Raw genomic sequence first — 20,997 nt, forward strand, 5'->3', positions numbered from 1 at the left:
TTAATGATAAAGAGACAGCTTTTTACACACAGTTTTAAACAAAGTACTGATATTATTCCTCTTCAACTGACCGCTTTGTTTTCTATGCAAAAACCACTTCGCCACAGAAGACTCGATATTATTGGCATAGCAATGTCTGCTCTTCTCCTCCTTTCAAAACTCGCTAAAAGCTGTATTTAAAAGAACAGATTGGCCGGGGTAATTCACACCCTTCAATGCCAGCTTAATGTTTAGGTTAGTGGGAATCACAGAGGAATTAGGGATGGAAACTTCTTTGCTGGTGGTAGAAGCGGTCTGGTGAATTTTTAGAGAGAAGAGGCCGTCGATGTTTGAATGTAGAAAATTGTTCTGGCTGCAGCCTGCAGTATGGACTTGTTGGTGTGTGTAGCTCCCAGTGTTCTGACAGCGCGACGTTTTGGGGAAGCATGTGATTCAGCAGCTACCAGTGGGCTTCGTGCGGCGGAGATTTTGTGGCTGTTAGCTGAGTTGATAGCAGAGATTCGTTAAGAGAAGCCTGCATGCGGTAGGCAAAGGAGTAATGTTTGCCGGCAGGGGACGTGCGGCGATTAACCTGTGAGGTAGTGAAAAGGACTTAAAGAGAAGGAAGTGTGCGGATGCGGAAAGAATGGAATAATTGTGGTAGGCTGCCGGCTGAGTAGTTTGGTGAATGTTTGGTGTGGGTCCGGCGCTGCCGATTGGATGGTGGGGCTGCAGTGTGAGTCAGATGAAAAAAAAAAAAAACCAGGAGTAGGATCCAATGGGACTAACTGGCATGTATAGACGCGTGTAATGCAAAAGGGCTGTTTTGGGTAGCGTCTCTCGCTTACGGCCATACCACCCTGAACATGCCTGATCTTGAAAGCTAAGCAGAGTATGGTCTGGTTAGTACTTGGAAGGGAGACCACCTGAGAATACCAGGTGCTGTAAGCTTTTCTCACTTTTACTTTATACAGGGGGCGATCCACTTCACGATTAATTTAAATCTATCACTCCACTTCCATTTTACTATTTTATATATATATATATATATTCTCTCTTTCATAAAGGCAGCTTTTAGAAACCGTTTTACTCTAAATACTGCCTGGTAATTCTAGGTGCTGTAATCTGTTCGTGCCTTTATTCCACCAGGGCGCGATCTTCTCACAAACTTGAAGACTGTCACTCCCCATTCACGTTTTACAACTTATTGTTAATAATAAAGAGACAGCTTTTTACACACAGTTTTAAACAAAGTACTGATATAATTCCTCTTCAACTCACCACTTTGTTTTCTATGCAAAAACCACTTCACCACAGAAGACTCGATATTATTGGCATAGCAAGGTCTGCTCTTCTCCTCCTTTCAAAACTCGCTAAAAGCTGTAATATATATTGTTAGGTGGTACCTTGGGCGGAGCTTAATTCTCCGCTTCTGACGTCATAAGAGGAAGTAGCGTATCCTTGATTCTGATTGGTCGATAGTTTATGCCCATATATGGTATCAATACATGCTTATGCCACGTTTTGCCGATAGGGGGCGATATGGTTTTGGGAGATTGCCGTTATGCCCATATATGGTATCAATACATGCTTATGCCACGTGTTGCCGATAGGGGGGTTTGGGAGATTAAACTTTAATAGAATAAAAATACATTACATGTATTTTATCAATGTGGTTTTTTAATTACGTTTTTAAGGAATAATAAAACATAGAGCAGGATAAGGGCAAGCTAGCGCATACACGTTCAGCGGGGGCGTCCGTCCGGCCCTGTGTTGTTAGTAAGCACCGCGACATATTTTAAAAGAAAGCACCCAAATGTTTTAAAAGAAGAAAGCACCAAGTGTGTTAAAGAAGAAAACCCTTAGGGTTATTTTAAAAGAAAAAGCAGGGGTGAATTTAAACAAACATGCCCGAAAGAAGCAGCAGAAGAGCAAATGTAAACAAGCGAAACCAACAAACATACACCCCGCCGTTTTAAAAGAAGAGTACACTCATTACATTTAACCAACACGAAAGACTTTAGTTATATTTACCAGGTTGAAGAAAGCATGCAAGCGGCAAACTTTTAGAAGAAATAAGACGAAACGACCCCGGAGCACTGCCACATGCGACTACTCTGTTTGAACAACGCGGGGCGGAATGGCCGATCGCTAGTCCGGCGCTTGGCGCATGCGCACCCACGCCGCCTCCCCTTTCAAAATGGCGACGCCGGCGGAGCACCTGTTTTAGCAAATTAAACCCCTATAACCGTAATGTTTTTAAGTAATGAAGCACTTTTCTGTCAATGTGAATAATAAAGTAAAGCGCTCTGAGCATTTTCGATAGCAATAATCAGGAAACAACGCGGTTAATTCTTGTTTAAACGAATGCATGCTCTCACTCTTGTGTGGCGCACGCGCGTAGATCCACACAGCATTTCCTTTATTGAGCCAGCTCGTTGCATGAAGCAGCTGTCAAATGGCTACCAGCGGAAATTGTTGTCGTGATGCGAACCGTTGGCCTGGATTGTGAGAAGCATGCCACCATTCTGGCAGAATGCACACTAATTCTATATTTCATATGCTTATTTGTAAATAGTGTAAAATAATCTATTTCTAATTTAAATAAAAGTCGATCTCTAACACAACACTCCCGGATTGCTTAGCTACATTTAGCTAAATTTATCTACGTATGGTTAATCAAAAGGTATAAACAGAAATTGAAAAGATGTATGACAACACATGCTGATCTTTTATTTCAAATAAGCCTCTTTAACCTCATCGTTTTTAAGCAATGAAACTCTTTTCGGCTAATGTGTTATTTAAAATAAAACATCTTAAGCATTTCGACAACAAGAATCAAGGAATAACGCTGGCGATCCTTGTTAAAATGACTCTCCATGTCGCGCTTGTGCGGGCAGCCACGACACCCACACACCACTGTCTTTTATTGAAAACAGCTGAGGCAAGTCGTTTTCGGAACTGTAAAGTGTGTATACAATAAGTAAACGTGTGTAAAAGAAGTATAAAATGTGTTATAAAGCACATAGCCAACATTAATTAATAAAGAATTTAAGCATAATACCCCAGACGTACCACGGCCTATAGCCGGTAGAAAGAGAGCTATCCTACGGCCTACAAGATAAAAGCATATGGCACCAAATTGGAATCAGTAGTCTTTAAAAGAATAAAATACATTATATGAATTTATCAATGCGACATTTTAAATACGTTTTAAGGCATAATAATTTTAAGGGGTCACCGGATGCGTCGAGCTTTTCTAGCTAGAGAGGAAAGAGAGTCGGGCAGTTTTGAATGGTAAAAGCAGTAGTTGTGTATTGTTAACGGTTTATTTTTAACAAAATGTCCTATTTTATAACGATAAAAACACAGCAATCCTGTTTTATGGGGATTTATGCGTATTGCATGTCTAGACATGTCGATCAGCTAATGGCCGCGGCAGTGAGCGATAAGCCTATGAGAAGGAAGCGTCAATTGACAAATTGACAAATTGTTGCAGAGTGCGTGTAACATCTCGTTTAACCGCTGGTCCTGAGTGTGACAAGCAGACAGACAGCATTCACGCACCGGCAGAAAGCACATTACGTCTATTTGTTAATCTGTTTTATTCGTAAATAGTATAAAATAATATATGTCTAATTGAAATAAAAGTCGATGTCTAACACCACAGCTCTGGGACTCTAGCATAGCCCCAGGGCGCCCCCGCTGAGGGCCTGTGGGGCTGGATGAAGTATCTAACTTCAATGGCTTAATCAGCAGGGTAAAGTGCCGTAACTTAAACGGGGGTATGACAAATTATTATAAAGTTTAAGCCAATAAGATTTAATTAATAAAATAATTTAGGTGTATTTTGTTCGTTTTATTTTCAATAAAGCACACCCAGCACATTATTAATGTAATAGATGCAGGAACTAGTGAGCGGTATTTAGCTACGAACTTCAAAAACATTTTTAAAACTTTGTTAGACTAATACCTTAGTTATTTCAATAATTTAAGGGATAAAAACATTTGTCGTGTTTGTCAATGTGTTATTTTAAGTAAATGCGTTATTTTCCAACGCCAAAAGCCCTGTCATGTTTTAAGTGAGAAATGATATGGACTAGCAACTCTCTCTGGGGGGAGCAACCCCGGTTAGGTACTATTAAGCAGCATTTAGTGACATGCATCAAAACACATTTTTAAAAACTTTGAAAGAATAAAGTCTTAGTTATTTTAATAAATAGTTTTTCAGTAAATGTTTATTCACGCGCATGCACACAAACACACACACACACACCGGAGGTCGGGGGGCTTTAAGAGTTTAACTTTAGGTTGCTGATCGCAATGTGTGACCAAACCCCAAAGCACCCTAACTTAGTCGTTTACTAACTTATCGCGAAAAACAGACAGAAATAGACTTGTAAATTTTAAAGAAAAGACATTAACTGTTTTTTGTTAATGTTTAAAGGTATACAAACTACAGTTGTATCGGACACGCGCACAAAAAACACTAAAAGAGTTTTGCTCAGTCAAAAAACACCAAACATATATTGTTCACGCTTTTTATTAAAATGTATAAGGGTTTGTTTTGTTATAGGGAAATTTTAAATTAATATGAGTGGGATATAAGTCATTTAGGCAACAAGATTTGAGGAAGAACCTAAATAGTGGCTGGAAATGACCGACCAGGCAGGCAGAAGTGTGCTTTCCTTATCTCACAAGTCATGGAAGGGTGGGGTGGTGGGACACATAAGTGGGGGGTTGGAACTGTGGAATCAGGCAAGAGTGTAAGAATTTAGGATATAGTCTTGTTATTTTAAAGAAGGTGTACATGATTATTTAATTACTTTTAATAGGAACCAGTAAGATGCATTTAGCACCATGTTGCAAATACACATTAAAAACTTTAAAGAATAAGGTCATAGTTATTTTAATAAAGACATCCTACAAAGTGCCCACGGCCCTAACGTACATAATCTACAAGCTTGATCCGAGATGCTTGCTGGAGTACAATGCTAAGTTGACATCGGTAACGGAGCTGCAGCCTGTTTGATAGTTAATGAAACATAGTTCAAATTCAACAGTGTCAGCAGTCATCCACGATGCAGGGAGACTACAGATTGACTATAACGACCCCGTTTATCAGCTGGCATTATTAATTTTTTTTTTGACAGAATAAAGCCTTAGTTATTTTAATAAATATGTTTTTCAGTAAATGTATACTCATGCTCATGTGCACAAACACACACACACACACACATACTGGTTTCCATGTTGTATGGGGACCAGCTTTTTGATCATCACTTGCGGGGACCACCCTTTCTACAGGTTCTAGAAATAAGAAAAAAATCAGGCATACTAACCATAGCTTTGTTAGCTTATACACGAGTTCAAATATCTGAATTGATGAAGTAATATTTTGACCAAACTCTATGGGGACTTATGAAAAATCTGGTGAATATCACTAATGGGGACCTCATTTACATAGTATTTGCATTATTCACACAAATTCCAATATATTTAGTGGGGACCTGATTTGCATAATTCACACAAATTCCTCCTTGATTAGTGGGGACATTGCAACTATAATTGTTACTAATTGATGAGCACCTATATGAAGGCAATCCTCAGATAAATTATTATATTATATATGCATATGCATTCAACACACATCACAATGTTTTTCTCCTTTCACTCTACAGTCAATTGTTATATGTTTCCAGCCATGTATTTTATACATACTGAAATTAAACGCCAAATGTTTGTGGTAAGTAAACCGTGTTCCTCCAACACATCAGCATAGACAAAGTTTTCCTCAGTCTCGTGTAACCCTGAAGTTTCCTCTGAGTGATTAATCATATTAAATAACTGTCCAAAATAATAGTTAAGACATTTAGTTATGACTGAAAACCTAGGGTTGTTAAGAATATCAGTGTGATTGAAGTGAACATTAATAGGTGAAGCAGTTAAAGGCTACATTCACTTACAAAGGATCAGACCCAAAGAAGTCAAACCTTTAAACCTTTACTTGCCAGTTTTACAGCCATTCTAAATATTTTTTAACCAGTCAACCATCCAGCATCAGCTATCTACTACTCAATCACAGTACTGTGAAATATTTTAGCTACTCATAGTAAGAAATTATAAATACTTAATTGCTATGTTTCTCTAACAAATGAGGAGTTCTTTTGTGTCCTCTGTCCTATTGTTTAACTGTAGGCAATTAAAAATATTTATACTACGGGACCGTTGAATGCTTGAATCTGATTGGCTGACGAACGTTCTGAGGTGTGCAATTATTTTCAGATAAACGAACGGCGAATGTAGTTCCAGGTAGCTCTCTTGACCGCATTACAGTTCCATATCACTTCGCATAGTTAACTGTAATAACGGAAATTAGCATACAGTACCTATACAGCACACAGGACTAACAAAAACAACAACATGACAGATGCGGAAGAAATAATCCTACTCACAATAGCGATTTAAGTAGAAAAACCGGACGAATCCCTTGAAATATATCATCTGATCGATGTCTTGAGGTGTGGCAACCGTAGTATAAGCGGAATAATTGACTCCGGACCGTTGAATTATTAGAAAATAATGCACACCCAAGGTGGTAATGCAGCCACGACGCGAAGCGGAGAAATTATTTTCTAATAATTCAACAATTCAATAATTCATAATTCAGTCAATTATTCCTTACATATTCTAAATCTAACAAGTGTAAAAGTCAATGATTTAGCAAAACTCAATGGCAGGGTAAACACATCTGCATGGTTATTAACATACATCCCCCCAACCCCCCAGGCTCAAAAAACTCTCTTTTGAAGGTCCCCATTATTGAATACAACATGTTGGTTTATTACATATTGTTGGGTGTAGAGAAGATTGGACTTCTGGTGGTAAATTCCACCACACTTCCATTATAATAAGACACAGATTGAACTCCACACAACACGACACTGAACGCGACATTAACATTGCAAAATCTGCAACTTTTAATGAGTTCACCTTCACAAACAAACTCATCAAATTAAGTCAAATGAATCTAAAGCAATCAAATTCCTGTTGCCTGATTTTTCAGATAGGCTTTCCTAATATAAAACAGAAACCTGTCAAAATCATTGCCATTTTTGGCTATTATTTTATATATATATATATATATATATATATATATATATATATATATATATAACGTCAAACGGTCAAGAACTGCCATGACATTAAGCTTAAATTTAAACTACAAAATTTGCAACTTTTTAGGAATTCAACTTCACAAACTCACCAAATGAAGTCAAATGTCTAATCTAAAAGCAAATAAATTCCTGTTGACTGAGTTTTAAAACAGGAACCTTTCCAAATCACTGGCAAACGGAAACAAAAAGCCATACCAGAGAATTCGTAACTTTAACCCTATTTACGTTGCATTTCCCTTTTGTAGGCCGTGATGCGATTATACACATAGAATTTCAAGTTCTCCCAGTTTCTTTGCTTAAGAGCTTCTGGTTCCGCTCTTAAACACCTCTCGCAATCGCTCTTTGCTGGCACAATACCAGATATGATGAACCGATTCATGTGCCTCTCCACTGCCTGCACCTCTGTCTGCTGCCAGGGTCTCTTCTTTTGGGTCACTTTACCTTAAAGTGGTAAGAAAAACTAATTAGTAATGCTGTAAATCAGATATAATTTGCTAAATTCTATATCAGCATACATGCAGCAAGTAAAATTCTTTGCATTTACCTAGGAATAGAATTATATTGTCAAATTTTAAGAAGAAACAACAGTATGTATCTTCTTATGAACATTAAAGATCCACTAGATAAATCCATCTAGTATAGTATTAGTATTGTATATAGTGTGTATAGTAATTATATAAGACATTACAACCCTGATTTAAAAAAACTGGGATGCTGTGTAAAACATAAATAAAAACAGAATGCAACCGACATTCAACTGAATACAAAAGAAAGGCTCAGTTCTTCACAAGCAAGGATAGCACAGTGGTTACCACTTGGTGTGTTAGCACTCATGGCATGTGAAAGTACCTTTAATGTTGAATGCAAAATATGCCGCCATCCATATGATGTCTTTTTCAGAGACGTTATTGCTTATTCCAGCAAGACAATGCCAAGCCATATTCTGCACGTGTTACAACAGTGTGGCTTGCTGGTAAAAGAGCGCTGGATCTAAACTGGCCTGCCTGCAGACCACACCTGTCACCCTTTGAAAATGTGTGAAAATTATGAAACCCAAAATACAACAACAGAGACCTTAGTTTGTTGAGCAACTGAAGTCATGTATCAAGTATGAATAGGAAAGAATTTCTTGTTCAAAACTTCAACAATTCCCAAAGGCTCACTGAGTGTTGGTAAAAGAAAAGGTGATGTAATACAAAGGTAAACATGCCCCTGTCCCAACTTTTTTTAAGCATTTTGCAGGTATCAAAATCAGGTTCATCAGTATAAACACTAAATATTTTGTGTTTGTATTGTATTCAATTGAACATAGGTTGAGATTTGCAAATTATTGTATTCTGTTATTTATGGTTTACACAGAATTATAATGTTTTTGGTATACTGTACAACCATCATACAAGTACTAATATGTACCGCTTTAGCTATATTAGCTTTGGTAACAAGAAAATTATATTAAAGCTACTTGAAGTTGAGTTGCTTCTACATTATGAGTAATGCTGTAAGTTATCCAGTCATTCACACTGAATTGCTCCAGCACCCTGTGAACAGCCAGGACATGTGGTTGATATAGGGGCTAGTTATTACTAATGTTTCATTTATTAGAACAGTTACTGTTACTAGTCCCACTTCAAGCAGCTTATAGAGTCGAGCAACAACCAATTAGCCCCATCAAATGGTACAGAGGGATTTCTGAGAATTGTGATTTTCAGACAGGGCAGAATAATGTAGAGCTGCTTGGGACAACAACAATTTGGCAGCAAAGCATTCATTTAAAGCAATTTGGCTGCTACAACATTTAGCCATTTCTAGTTTAATTCAGACACTGACAGTACCTCCGCAAATACAAACAAAAGAGTAGAGAGTTCACCTTTGGATGAAGGCCTCACAGTACTGACTACTGACGGTGATGTATCATCTAATGGTAGTGGTTTATGTCTCTTGGACGGTGGTGGCGGCATTTCATTCCTTTCGGTAGGAGGAAGTATCTCCTCTGCTGATGGTTCTGTGGAAAATAATCAACATTCAGAGCAGATGCTGGAGGTGGATGCAAATGCAGTAAACTATTATTTTATTAAATATGCAGAAAAATCCAAAATATACAGCTGAATCATAGTCAGTAAACAGGCAGAGGCAGGCAAATCTCAAGAAACCAGAACCATGATTAAAACCAGAATGACAGGCTTGGTATCATTAGGTGCAAGATGCTAAGCATATACACCGATCAGGTATAACATTATGATCACTGACAGGTGAAGTGAACAACACTGATTATCTCTTCATCATGGCACCTGATAGTGGATGGGATTTATTAGGCAGCAAGAGAACATTTTGTCCTCAAAGTTGATGTGTCAGAAGTAGGGAAAAAATGGGCAAGTTCAATGATTAGAGTGAGTTTGACAAGGGCCAATTCGTGATGTTATGTTTGATTATTATTTTTTTTTTTTATAATTGTAGCTTTCAAGTCCCAATTAATACGTCCATATGCCCCTGGCATTAGTTAGCTAAATAACAAATTCAATTAAAGCAATACTCTAATAAACTTATTTACTGACTTAAACTAGTGACAAAACATACCATCTATAATTGATGAATCTGCCTGACATTTCTCCTGGAAGTCTTCCTCATCACTGTCCAGAACTTTTTCTGTGGAAGTCATACGAAGTACAGCTTAACAATGTGATTAAACAAAAAGAATAGATAGCAAGCAGAAAAATAAACAAAAAAGTCAAATAACATACCATCTGGATCTATCTGAATTTCATCCAAGTTCTTGCCATGAAACTCAGCTAATCTTCCCTGCTCGAGTGCCATTAGAACTTTGCTGATCTTTGCAAGTTGCAGGGTTTTCTCAGGGAGTCGATAGAACTCACGATGGATTCTAATGTCATGTCCAAGAAAGGTGGCCAGCTGGTCCATCTCTGTGTCTGTCATGTTCAGCACAGTTGAAAGAGTTGCAGCATGCTTTCGCAGTCTGGTAGATGTCAGTGATTCAGGACATTTTGCACCACACACCTTGGCAAATCCACGGATGCAATCAGAACCTCGGAAATGTGTCATAGCTTCTGGTCTCGCAAACATATACTGATTGTCCTTTAGTACCCCACAGGCCCCTCTCTGCTTAGCAAGGAGTTCTAACGCACACAGCATTTTTGGAGTCAATAGAATTGGAACTGGGCGACCACGTTTCCCCCTGGTGACAATCCGTGTAAAGTGTCTGTAAAGTTTTCTTTCCACTTCAGACAGAGCCCAGTCCACATCCTGATGTGGATCAGAGGTGTCTCTCGATAAAAATGCAGATAAGGGCATGCTTGCCACCTCTCCTTCCCTGCGCCGGTTAAAGAGAATGATCTGGGTCATACACACCTTTGTAAGCTCAATCCAGGCTTTTACAGAGGGATTTTCATAGAGCGATTTGTACCAGTTATCCTGCATTTCATTGAGATATGCATGCATTTTTTGGACATCTTCAGTAAAGGGCATGAGAGTGGGCACATTCCACTTTGCTTCACTGATGTTCCTCAATGCAGTAGCTGAGATCATCTCATTCCACTTTTGCTGATGGACATCTAGAAACTTACTGGCATTCTCAACAAGCTCTTTGTTGTTTGAGATTAAACCCTGAGCTTTTAAAAGTTTACTTACTTTAACCAAGGCATTTCCAAGTTTGTTTGCCAGTGATGGAATTAAGAACTTGTTTGTTTCACTGTCATACCCACATGTAAACTTGACAGCTTTGACAGTGTCCATGTAGTTCTTTGGATTTATGAAATCTTCCAATTTTTTTAAGGTGGTCACTTTGCTGGCATTGTAAATCAGCCTTCTGATTTCTCTCATCTTCTCTCGAACATACTGTTGATTCTTGCGTGATGGTCCACCTTTGTTTAACAAGTGCTGTCCAAGAGCAATAATGACTTGGTCATTTTTGATTATATCTGTGACTGGGTCAGGATTCATGGCACCGATTACTCCCCACAGTTGTTTACTTACGTGTGAAGGCACAGGCCCTGTGTATGTACACATGGACTGAACACGGTTCTTTCCTGGTTTGGAGGTGACTGATCCGGGTTTAAGTTTACAATTATGCATATGCCGCCAAAGAACCTTTCTTGTAAAAAGACCTTGACAATATGCACAGTGCATGAATTCCTTTCCCTGCACTTCTTTATGAGGTCGCCTAAATGGCACTAGTTCCCCCTTTCCTGACTCCATTACAGCAGCATTGTGAGCATAATTTCCTCTGTTACGAATATAATCTAGCTGTTTTTTCCTCTCCTTGGAACCCTTTGGAAAGCTTAGAGCTTTAGCTACATCAGGTTTATTTTCATGTGCACCTTCTAGATGCCTTGCGATCTTAGAATATGGTTTAGAGCAATACAAGCAATAGTGTTTCTTGTTGTAAATTCTATTCCCTCCTCTTTTTTTTAATGCCTTAACAACCATGATGTCATTTACATTCTGACTTGAAGAGGGTTCTTCTTCTTCTGCTCCAGTGACTTCAGATGCAAGGTTGTGGTCATCATAAGTCATTTTGTCTGGGGTTGTCGAGTCACAGACTTGGGAACTCACTGAACCAGAGACATCAAGCAAATCAAAAGACTGATTCTTGGTCCTTAGGTTTTGTTTAAAGCTGTATTCACTTCCACTGTCACTTTCACAAGTGGTATCTGGAATATAATCATCATTACTCCCTGATGTGGAATCATAAAGTTCATCAGAATTGTCAGGAACAGCGTCTTTCATCTAAAAATACAACAAAGTAATAATTATTCGATCAGTAAATTGTCAGAAATGAATTCAGCTATTTTGATAATAAATTAATCATTGATTCAGTTTAATTTTTGCAGGTTTTGTAAGTGTGATAACGTTTCTTTTCACCATATTATTTTGGATTTTGGACAGCTGATTTAACAAAGACATCTGATGACATCTTAGGTTCAAAGAAAAAGTGATGCACATTTTTCACTTCTCTCTGGTATTTTATAGACCAAATAATTTATCAATTAAGAATATAATCCAATGAATAATTGATACTGAAAATAACTGTTGACTGAAACAAAGTCCCAGTTTAGTAAACATTTTTTTTTTGGAAAGAGAACTTACTTCAATACTTTTAGTCCGTCTGAGTCTTGGTACAAAAACCTCATCTTCATTGGCAATCTGTAAATACAAGCAACCATATAAACAATATTTGAAATAGTAGTTTCAATTACAAAGTATCCTCTAGGAATCTGTGGGGAAAAAAAGTCATCTGGGAACACAGTCTTTGGCACTATAATTAGTGAAATTAAAAATAAAGAAAAATCTGGAAAAAGAAACTTTTCTAAAATGCAATTTAAAATATGCAATTAAGAAAATTGAACTGAGAATTGTTATGGCCAAAATATGTTGGCTGACCAACTTGATTGCATTATATAAATATAAACAAACTTTGAATTTGTTGCCTGCAAAACACACAAAAAAGGCTGACAAAGATGGGTCATGTTTAACCACTTTGTGAAAGACTAACGTTAGAGATTTATCAAAAAGTACTGTGCAAAAAGAACATTTTTCAAAACAAGATAGCACAATACAGAGCCCCTAGAGAATTGTATGCTTCCAACTTTGTTTAAGGAAGAACCATATATTAGTGTGATTTTCAAGTGTTGACAAACTTTTCTCCATATACTGTATGTTTAATGCATCATATGCTTTCTGGGGACATTCCACACACAGTGTTACTGTTCCTTATGGGGACCAGTTCTGCCCAATTTATCACAAACATTTTGTAGTCACACACCAACTGCAGGTGTGTTGTGGGGACGTCGTGAGTGCCTAGAATACAGTACTTATTACCAAAGATAATGATCCCAGTGAAAGCTAAAAGCTAACCCCTAAAGTAGAGAAACATAAAAAGAGACACTAGAATTCAATCTGAAGCGATGGACATGAATGTACCTGTTGAGGTGTGTTGTTTGGTTCAGTAGCATCATATATCGGAGTCTTTGAGAGGAGGGAAGGTCGAGAGTCGTCCGACCCCATGGCATTAGCTGTAATGCTGGTCGTCTGAAAACACATTTATAATGACAAATTCAGATAATGAAAACACTGAAAACAAATTGTCAATTTCAAGTAAATATTCCATAACATGCAGACAGACAGACTGCGTGTACAGACAAAATCTACAAGAAAAGATGAGATGCATGCCGACAATCATCAGAGGAAAGAAAAAATCAAATTCATTGTAAAATATCTTTTTCTGCCCAGTCCAGCTCTGTCAGTGTTCACACATCTTGAATGAAAGACGCTTTGTGGGGACATTCCACACACAGTGTTACTGTTCCTTATGGGGACCAGTTCTGCCCAATTTATCACAAACATTTTGTAGTCACACACCAACTGCAGGTGTGTTGTGGGGACGTCGTGAGTGCCTAGAATACAGTACTTATTACCAAAGATAACGATCCCAGTGAAAGCTAAAATCTCACCCCTAAAGTAGAGAAACATAAAAAGAGACACTAGAATTCAATCTGAAGCGATGGACATGAATGTACCTGTTGAGGTGTGTTGTTTGGTCCAGTAGCATCATATATCGGAGTCTTTGAGAGGAGGGAAGGTCGAGAGTCGTCCGGCCCCATGGCATTAGCAAAAGACAAAATCTACAAGAAAAGATGAGATGCATGCCGACAATCATCAGAGGAAAGAAAAAATCAAATTCACTGTAAAATATCTTTTCCTGCCCAGTCCAGCTCTGTCAGTGTTCACACATCTTGAATGAAATATGCTTTGTGGGGACATTCCACACACAGTGTTACTGTTCCTTATGGGGACCAGTTCTGCCCAATTTATCACAAACATTTTGTAGTCACACACCAACTGCAGGTGTGTTGTGGGGACGTCGTGAGTGCCTAGAATACAGTACTTATTACCAAAGATAACGATCCCAGTGAAAGCTAAAAGCTAACCCCTAAAGTAGAGAAACATAAAAAGAGACACTAGAATTCAATCTGAAGCGATGGACATGAATGTACCTGTTGAGGTGTGTTGTTTGGTCCAGTAGCATCATATATCGGAGTCTTTGAGAGGAGGGAAGGTCGAGAGTCGTCCGGCCCCATGGCATTAGCAAAAGACAAAATCTACAAGAAAAGATGAGATGCATGCCGACAATCATCAGAGGAAAGAAAAAATCAAATTCACTGTAAAATATCTTTTCCTGCCCAGTCCAGCTCTGTCAGTGTTCACACATCTTGAATGAAATATGCTTTGTGGGGACATTCCACACACAGTGTTACTGTTCCTTATGGGGACCAGTTCTGCCCAATTTATCACAAACATTTTGTAGTCACACACCAACTGCAGGTGTGTTGTGGGGACGTCGTGAGTGCCTAGAATACAGTACTTATTACCAAAGATAACGATCCCAGTGAAAGCTAAAAGCTAACCCCTAAAGTAGAGAAACATAAAAAGAGACACTAGAATTCAATCTGAAGCGATGGACATGAATGTACCTGTTGAGGTGTGTTGTTTGGTCCAGTAGCATCATATATCGGAGTCTTTGAGAGGAGGGAAGGTCGAGAGTCGTCCGGCCCCATGGCATTAGCAAAAGACAAAATCTACAAGAAAAGATGAGATGCATGCCGACAATCATCAGAGGAAAGAAAAAATCAAATTCACTGTAAAATATCTTTTCCTGCCCAGTCCAGCTCTGTCAGTGTTCACACATCTTGAATGAAATATGCTTTGTGGGGACATTCCACACACAGTGTTACTGTTCCTTATGGGGACCAGTTCTGCCCAATTTATCACAAACATTTTGTAGTCACACACCAACTGCAGGTGTGTTGTGGGGACGTCGTGAGTGCCTAGAATACAGTACTTATTACCAAAGATAACGATCCCAGTGAAAGCTAAAAGCTAACCCCTAAAGTAGAGAAACATAAAAAGAGACACTAGAATTCAATCTGAAGCGATGGACATGAATGTACCTGTTGAGGTGTGTTGTTTGGTCCAGTAGCATCATATATCGGAGTCTTTGAGAGGAGGGAAGGTCGAGAGTCGTCCGGCCCCATGGCATTAGCAAAAGACAAAATCTACAAGAAAAGATGAGATGCATGCCGACAATCATCAGAGGAAAGAAAAAATCAAATTCACTGTAAAATATCTTTTCCTGCCCAGTCCAGCTCTGTCAGTGTTCACACATCTTGAATGAAATATGCTTTGTGGGGACATTCCACACACAGTGTTACTGTTCCTTATGGGGACCAGTTCTGCCCAATTTATCACAAACATTTTGTAGTCACACACCAACTGCAGGTGTGTTGTGGGGACGTCGTGAGTGCCTAGAATACAGTACTTATTACCAAAGATAACGATCCCAGTGAAAGCTAAAAGCTAACCCCTAAAGTAGAGAAACATAAAAAGAGACACTAGAATTCAATCTGAAGCGATGGACATGAATGTACCTGTTGAGGTGTGTTGTTTGGTCCAGTAGCATCATATATCGGAGTCTTTGAGAGGAGGGAAGGTCGAGAGTCGTCCGGCCCCATGGCATTAGCAAAAGACAAAATCTACAAGAAAAGATGAGATGCATGCCGACAATCATCAGAGGAAAGAAAAAATCAAATTCACTGTAAAATATCTTTTCCTGCCCAGTCCAGCTCTGTCAGTGTTCACACATCTTGAATGAAATATGCTTTGTGGGGACATTCCACACACAGTGTTACTGTTCCTTATGGGGACCAGTTCTGCCCAATTTATCACAAACATTTTGTAGTCACACACCAACTGCAGGTGTGTTGTGGGGACGTCGTGAGTGCCTAGAATACAGTACTTATTACCAAAGATAACGATCCCAGTGAAAGCTAAAATCTCACCCCTAAAGTAGAGAAACATAAAAAGAGACACTAGAATTCAATCTGAAGCGATGGACATGAATGTACCTGTTGAGGTGTGTTGTTTGGTTCAGTAGCATCATATATCGGAGTCTTTGAGAGGAGGGAAGGTCGAGAGTCGTCCGGCCCCATGGCATTAGCTGTAATGCTGGTCGTCTGAAAACACATTTATAATGACAAATTCAGATAATGAAAACACTGAAAACAAATTGTCAATTTGAAGTAAATATTCCATAACATGCAGACAGACAGACTACGTGTACAGACAAAATCTACAAGAAAAGATGAGATGCATGCCGACAATCGTCAGAGGAAATAAAAAAATCAAATTTATTATAAAATATCTTTTCCTGCCCAGTCCAGCTCTGTCAGTGTTCACACATCTTGAATGAAATATGCTTTGTGGGGACATTCCACACACAGTGTTACTGTTCCTTATGGGGACCAGTTCTGCCCAATTTATCACAAACATTTTGTAGTCACACACCAACTGCAGGTGTGTTGTGGGGACGTCGTGAGTGCCTAGAATACAGTACTTATTACCAAAGATAACGATCCCAGTGAAAGCTAAAATCTCACCCCTAAAGTAGAGAAACATAAAAAGAGACACTAGAATTCAATCTGAAGCGATGGACATGAATGTACCTGTTGAGGTGTGTTGTTTGGTCCAGTAGCATCATATATCGGAGTCTTTGACAAGAGGGAAGGTTGAGAGTCGTCCGGCCCCATGGCATTAGCTGTAATGCTGGTCGCCTGAAAACACATTTATAATGACAAATAAAAAAAAATGAGATTTCACTATTCCAAATACATAATACAAAACTAAGTATTTGATACTTAACCAGGTGACTGGTTGGACACAATGGACCTGCTGGTGATTTTTTGTACTTTGCTCATTCATCTACGCCTTTAAATGGACTGAATGGACTCCTCTAAATTTATATTAGCAGCTGTTTTTTCAACCAAATGTAACATTTTTATTAAATAATTAGGACTTGCATTTACTTCATTAGCTGTAATCTAGGCTGAAAATATTTTTCATATGACTATCAACATCACTACCTTTATTCAGATTGTAGGTAAATTTTCATAAATAAAGGAACTAAACATTGGCCATATTTATTACTGGGTTCTTAAACACTGATCTTATCTAACAGCTTCTGAGAACATTAGCAACTTTGATTTGATTTTCTAGTGCCTCTTCCTCTGTTAGAAGATTGTCATTTATCTTAGAGGTTGATCATGGATTGCAGCTTCAGGTGATGCTAAGATAATTCTGATACTACTTGACTGATTTTGTTTCTTTATGTATGTTCATTTTCATTCTTATTTTACCACGTCAGTTTTTTTTATTTAAATAGTGATAAATTTGATTAATATATACTCCATTCAATCATAAGCCTTTCTCAAACATTCTGCAACACTACAATATATTCTGTACACTGTGTGACATACTTGTTTTCTCCATGGGCAGTCGTCACCTCCATAGTCATAGGAAATCTCTTCTCCTTCATTAATGTCATTTAGTGCAAACAGACAAAGGTGCGGGTTTCCATTCACATCAATTTTTTTCATCCTACAGTTTGGATGCCTGTGGTCATCATTAACTAGCCGCCCAAAGGATCCATCTTCTTTAGAGGCATCAATACTTAAAAAGATGGTAACATGAGAAAACAGGAAATAAAAATATAACAATATATCACCACAAGATCAGAGTTTCTATTAATTTAGTATAAGGAGTATTATTTGCAAATTGAAGTCTTACCAATACATTTTCCCTCTCCACTTGAACGCAAACATAAATGCAGTACATGATGGGTGGTAAAGTTTTCTTCTTCTCTGGGATTCCGCATTATTTATCATTTCTCCCCTATATTCAACAACAAAATCTCCTTTGCAAATCAAACCCTTTGCAAATATACCACGGCCTGTAATAGACAACAAAACCATTTTTAATAAAATAGGAAAACCTATGCATTCTACCATTATCCAATTAGCCCTGGTCATGTGTTCAGGTCTGGGAAACCCGTTTTTAATGTTTTGTAAAAGAATCAATTATAATTTCAACCTAACACTCGCTGGCCTTGGTGAGTGTGTAAAATGTATATAAATGGGCTCATCGGTCATATACATGAACCTATTATGTGTATAAATTACCAAATCTTGCAGATAATTCATGCCAATTACACAAAAACTGACCTTGACAGATGGTACCTCATGATACCCTAAAGTTTGCATTAGATGCTGATCAGATAATGATACAATCATTATCTGATCAGCATCTAGTGCAAAGCTTCAGTTTTGCATGCAAGTAATTATTAACTGAAAAATCATGTCAGACATCACCTTACCTTTCTCTGCATTGATGTACTTCACATCTAATTTCCATGTTTTGTCAGTCTTTGAAACAACGTAATGAATGGCATCCTTAAGTGGGCTGATTCGTGGTGGCATTTCAAACTGCTAGGAAATTATTAAAAATTAGTTTGACAGATCTCGAATCGTAACTGAAAAGTTATTAACTAAATAGTATTTTTTTATTAGTTCTTATGTTCAGATACATCAAAAGCATACTTTCAAGATTTATCACTCTCTCAGGCTACCACTTCTGAAAATCCTTTAAATAACTGACGAAACTCAACTGTAAACCAAAATGGGGAACCTGATATTGTGTGGTACTAAAAAAAATGTCACTGTAGCCTATATGTCTTATGGGGTTGTTTACCTTGCAGAATGGTAAATATACACCTTCGCCTTGAGGAATAGATATGTTCCCCGTTTTCCTGTACTCTGTCCTTTACTGCTAGTATAACCCAGCTCCTCTCTTACCATGCGCAAAGTTAGATGAGACCCTATCTTTCCAATACCCATCCATCCATCCATTACCATAATCTGCACTGGAGTCGCAGGGGGGACACAGACGGGGACCAACCCTGGGTGGGCGCCAACACACCACACAACTACAGGGCCAATTTAGACGCACCAACCAGCCTACCCTGCACGCCTTTGGACTGTGGGAGAAAACCGGAGCCCCTAGATAACCCAAGCAAACATGGGGAGAGCGTGCGAGCTCCACACAGAACGGACCCGGAATCGAACCCAGGACCTTCTTGCTGCAAGGCAGCAGCACTAAACACTGCACCCTCTTTCCAACATATAGAAGTGAAATAAACTATATGTTTATTTCTTAAACATATACCTTCTATATATATTCTATACCTTCTTTTTTAGATGCAACATTAATTATGAACCTGACTGGTTCATAACACAGGACAGGCAACTGCAGGATTTTTCTTTTAAAACCGCATTGCATCGATCTTCTATACCAGTACATACACTGTCCATCTTCTATTCGAGCTCGTATAGCGTCCATCATATGTCTACATTATATTATACTGAGTAACTGCGTGATGCAGACGTGCAGTAAGCAAGGGGTTGCAGAACATATCTTCTTTATTCTGCTCAATTTACATACCGGTTTAAGAACATACTATGCGTGCATGCTAATGACTGTTCTAATAAACCGTTCTACAGACTTATCACGTCTCAGCCGAAGTGTTTCGAGAATCAGATTAAAAGGAGCATCGATACATCAAACCACCGTGAAGCGCTTTAAAGATTACCAGTAGTACTACTACTACTATTACTACTAATAATAATAATAGGAACTAGGGAACTGTGCTTGGCCCAGGAAACTGTGCACCAATATCCTCCAAAGAGGCTGAACCCGTCACTCACACCGATGACAATTTTCGCTCGATTTTTTGGGAAACCGAAAATGGCTATCAGCTAACTACATTACATGAAGCTAGTTAGATATGTGGGTATTACACTAAGCATTCACACGCCAGCTACAGGACCCAATTTAATATATTAGTTTCGTCTTATTAACTTAACCAATCTAGCACACTAGTAAATCTGATAAGGTGTATGTAAACTCAGCTGGCTAGTCAGCTAGCATTGTTATATATTATAAATAAGTATTAATTATAAATAACGTATTAAAACACAAGAAATATAATCACAAACTTACCTTTCACTGTATTTGGTCGTGTAAAAGCAGTAGAATCTTCCTTTCGTCTATGTTTCTACTTCCCGTGGTGCTGAAAACTCATTAATGGTCAGATAAAACTACACTTCGCCATAACGCAGCTCTCGTTTCACCATTTTAACAATTTTTTGAAAATATTAACATAGCAGCCACTTTTTTACACACCTACATTTATTGTTTATTTAATCTTATTTATTTTACTCGAAAGATAAGTATTATAATTGCTTAATAGAACAAAACTTTACGGTGCTCTTACCTCTCAAAGCTATTGCACATGCGCAAATCACGCAAACACCTCCGTTAAGTGGGCGGTACCGTGATTTGCATAAATTAGGCTTGCAAAATGTGTGTAAGGCTCGGCCAAGCCCCACCCCCAAAAAGTTCCGGTTCCTGACTACAGGTGGCAACATAGAGAATCCGTGTGAACCGTGTGATCCGATGAGGTCGTTCGTTATGGGCCTAAGCTAAAACTTTGTAAGGCACATATATACAGTCTCCCCAATATGTTTTAATGGTTTCCCTTATGGGGACCTAGATTTTTGTCCCCATAACGTTTTTGGTCCCCATAAGGTGACTGTGTATACAGATCAATGTCCCCATAAAGATAGGAATACCAACGCACACACACACACACACACACACACACACACCCCGGAGGTCGGGGGGGCTTTAGAGTTTAACTTTAGATTGCTGATCGCAATGTGTGACCAAACCCCAAAGCACCCTAACTTAGTCGTTTACTAACTTATCGCGAAAAACAGACAGAAATAGACTTGTAAATTCTAAAGAAAAGACATTAACTGTTTTTGTTAATGTTTAAAGGGATACAAACTACAGTTGTATCGGACACGCACACAAAAACACTAAAAGAGTTTTGCTCAGTCAAAAAAAAACACCAAACATATATTGTTCACGCTTTTTA

At 38.4% G+C, this 20,997-nt stretch overlaps 3 protein-coding genes and 1 pseudogene across 17 annotated transcripts in view; 1 reads left to right on the plus strand and 3 right to left on the minus strand.

Annotated features, from left to right (window-relative positions):
- Positions 1 to 20,997, minus strand: part of LOC125715120 (uncharacterized) — a 1,180,389-nt gene that overhangs the window by 359,655 nt on the left and 799,737 nt on the right. The window lies entirely within an intron of this gene.
- The window catches only part of LOC125715114 (uncharacterized), a 935,270-nt gene that overhangs the window by 112,768 nt on the left and 801,505 nt on the right, over positions 1 to 20,997 (minus strand). The window lies entirely within an intron of this gene.
- On the plus strand, positions 822 to 930 carry LOC125732320 (5S ribosomal RNA; annotated as a pseudogene).
- LOC125715019 (uncharacterized) lies at positions 7,166 to 20,713 on the minus strand. 15 transcript variants are annotated; one of them, XM_048986212.1, is made up of 17 exons: positions 20,058 to 20,713; positions 18,376 to 18,484; positions 17,790 to 17,952; positions 17,480 to 17,672; positions 16,670 to 16,777; positions 16,073 to 16,180; positions 15,596 to 15,700; positions 15,119 to 15,223; positions 14,642 to 14,746; positions 14,165 to 14,269; positions 13,688 to 13,792; positions 13,092 to 13,199; positions 12,258 to 12,314; positions 9,896 to 11,897; positions 9,732 to 9,800; positions 9,025 to 9,159; positions 7,166 to 7,598 (listed from the first exon to the last, which is right to left on the minus strand). In XM_048986212.1, exons 2-17 carry the CDS (start codon positions 18,476 to 18,478, stop codon positions 7,375 to 7,377), a joined length of 3,795 nt encoding a protein of 1,264 aa, XP_048842169.1. In that variant the 5' UTR covers positions 18,479 to 18,484; positions 20,058 to 20,713; the 3' UTR covers positions 7,166 to 7,374. The 15 variants fall into 15 exon arrangements, with proteins under 15 accessions (XP_048842169.1, XP_048842166.1, XP_048842203.1 ...); XM_048986209.1 differs by having other exon boundaries at positions 18,376 to 18,487; XM_048986246.1 differs by lacking the exon at positions 15,596 to 15,700 and having other exon boundaries at positions 18,376 to 18,487.

This window comes from Brienomyrus brachyistius, chromosome 2 (assembly GCF_023856365.1).
Source record: "Brienomyrus brachyistius isolate T26 chromosome 2, BBRACH_0.4, whole genome shotgun sequence".
Lineage (NCBI taxonomy): Eukaryota > Metazoa > Chordata > Actinopteri > Osteoglossiformes > Mormyridae > Brienomyrus > Brienomyrus brachyistius.

Coding starts and splice junctions, on each gene's coding strand:
- LOC125715019 (XM_048986212.1), bottom strand. CDS start 18,478: ATGCCACCACGAATCAGCCCACTTAAGGATGCCATTCATTACGTTGTT. Junction 16,778..17,479: donor ACTGCCCATGGAGAAAACAA/GTATGTCACACA, acceptor ATGTGTTTTCAG/GCGACCAGCATTACAGCTAA. Junction 14,747..15,118: donor CAAACAACACACCTCAACAG/GTACATTCATGT, acceptor CTTTTCTTGTAG/ATTTTGTCTTTTGCTAATGC.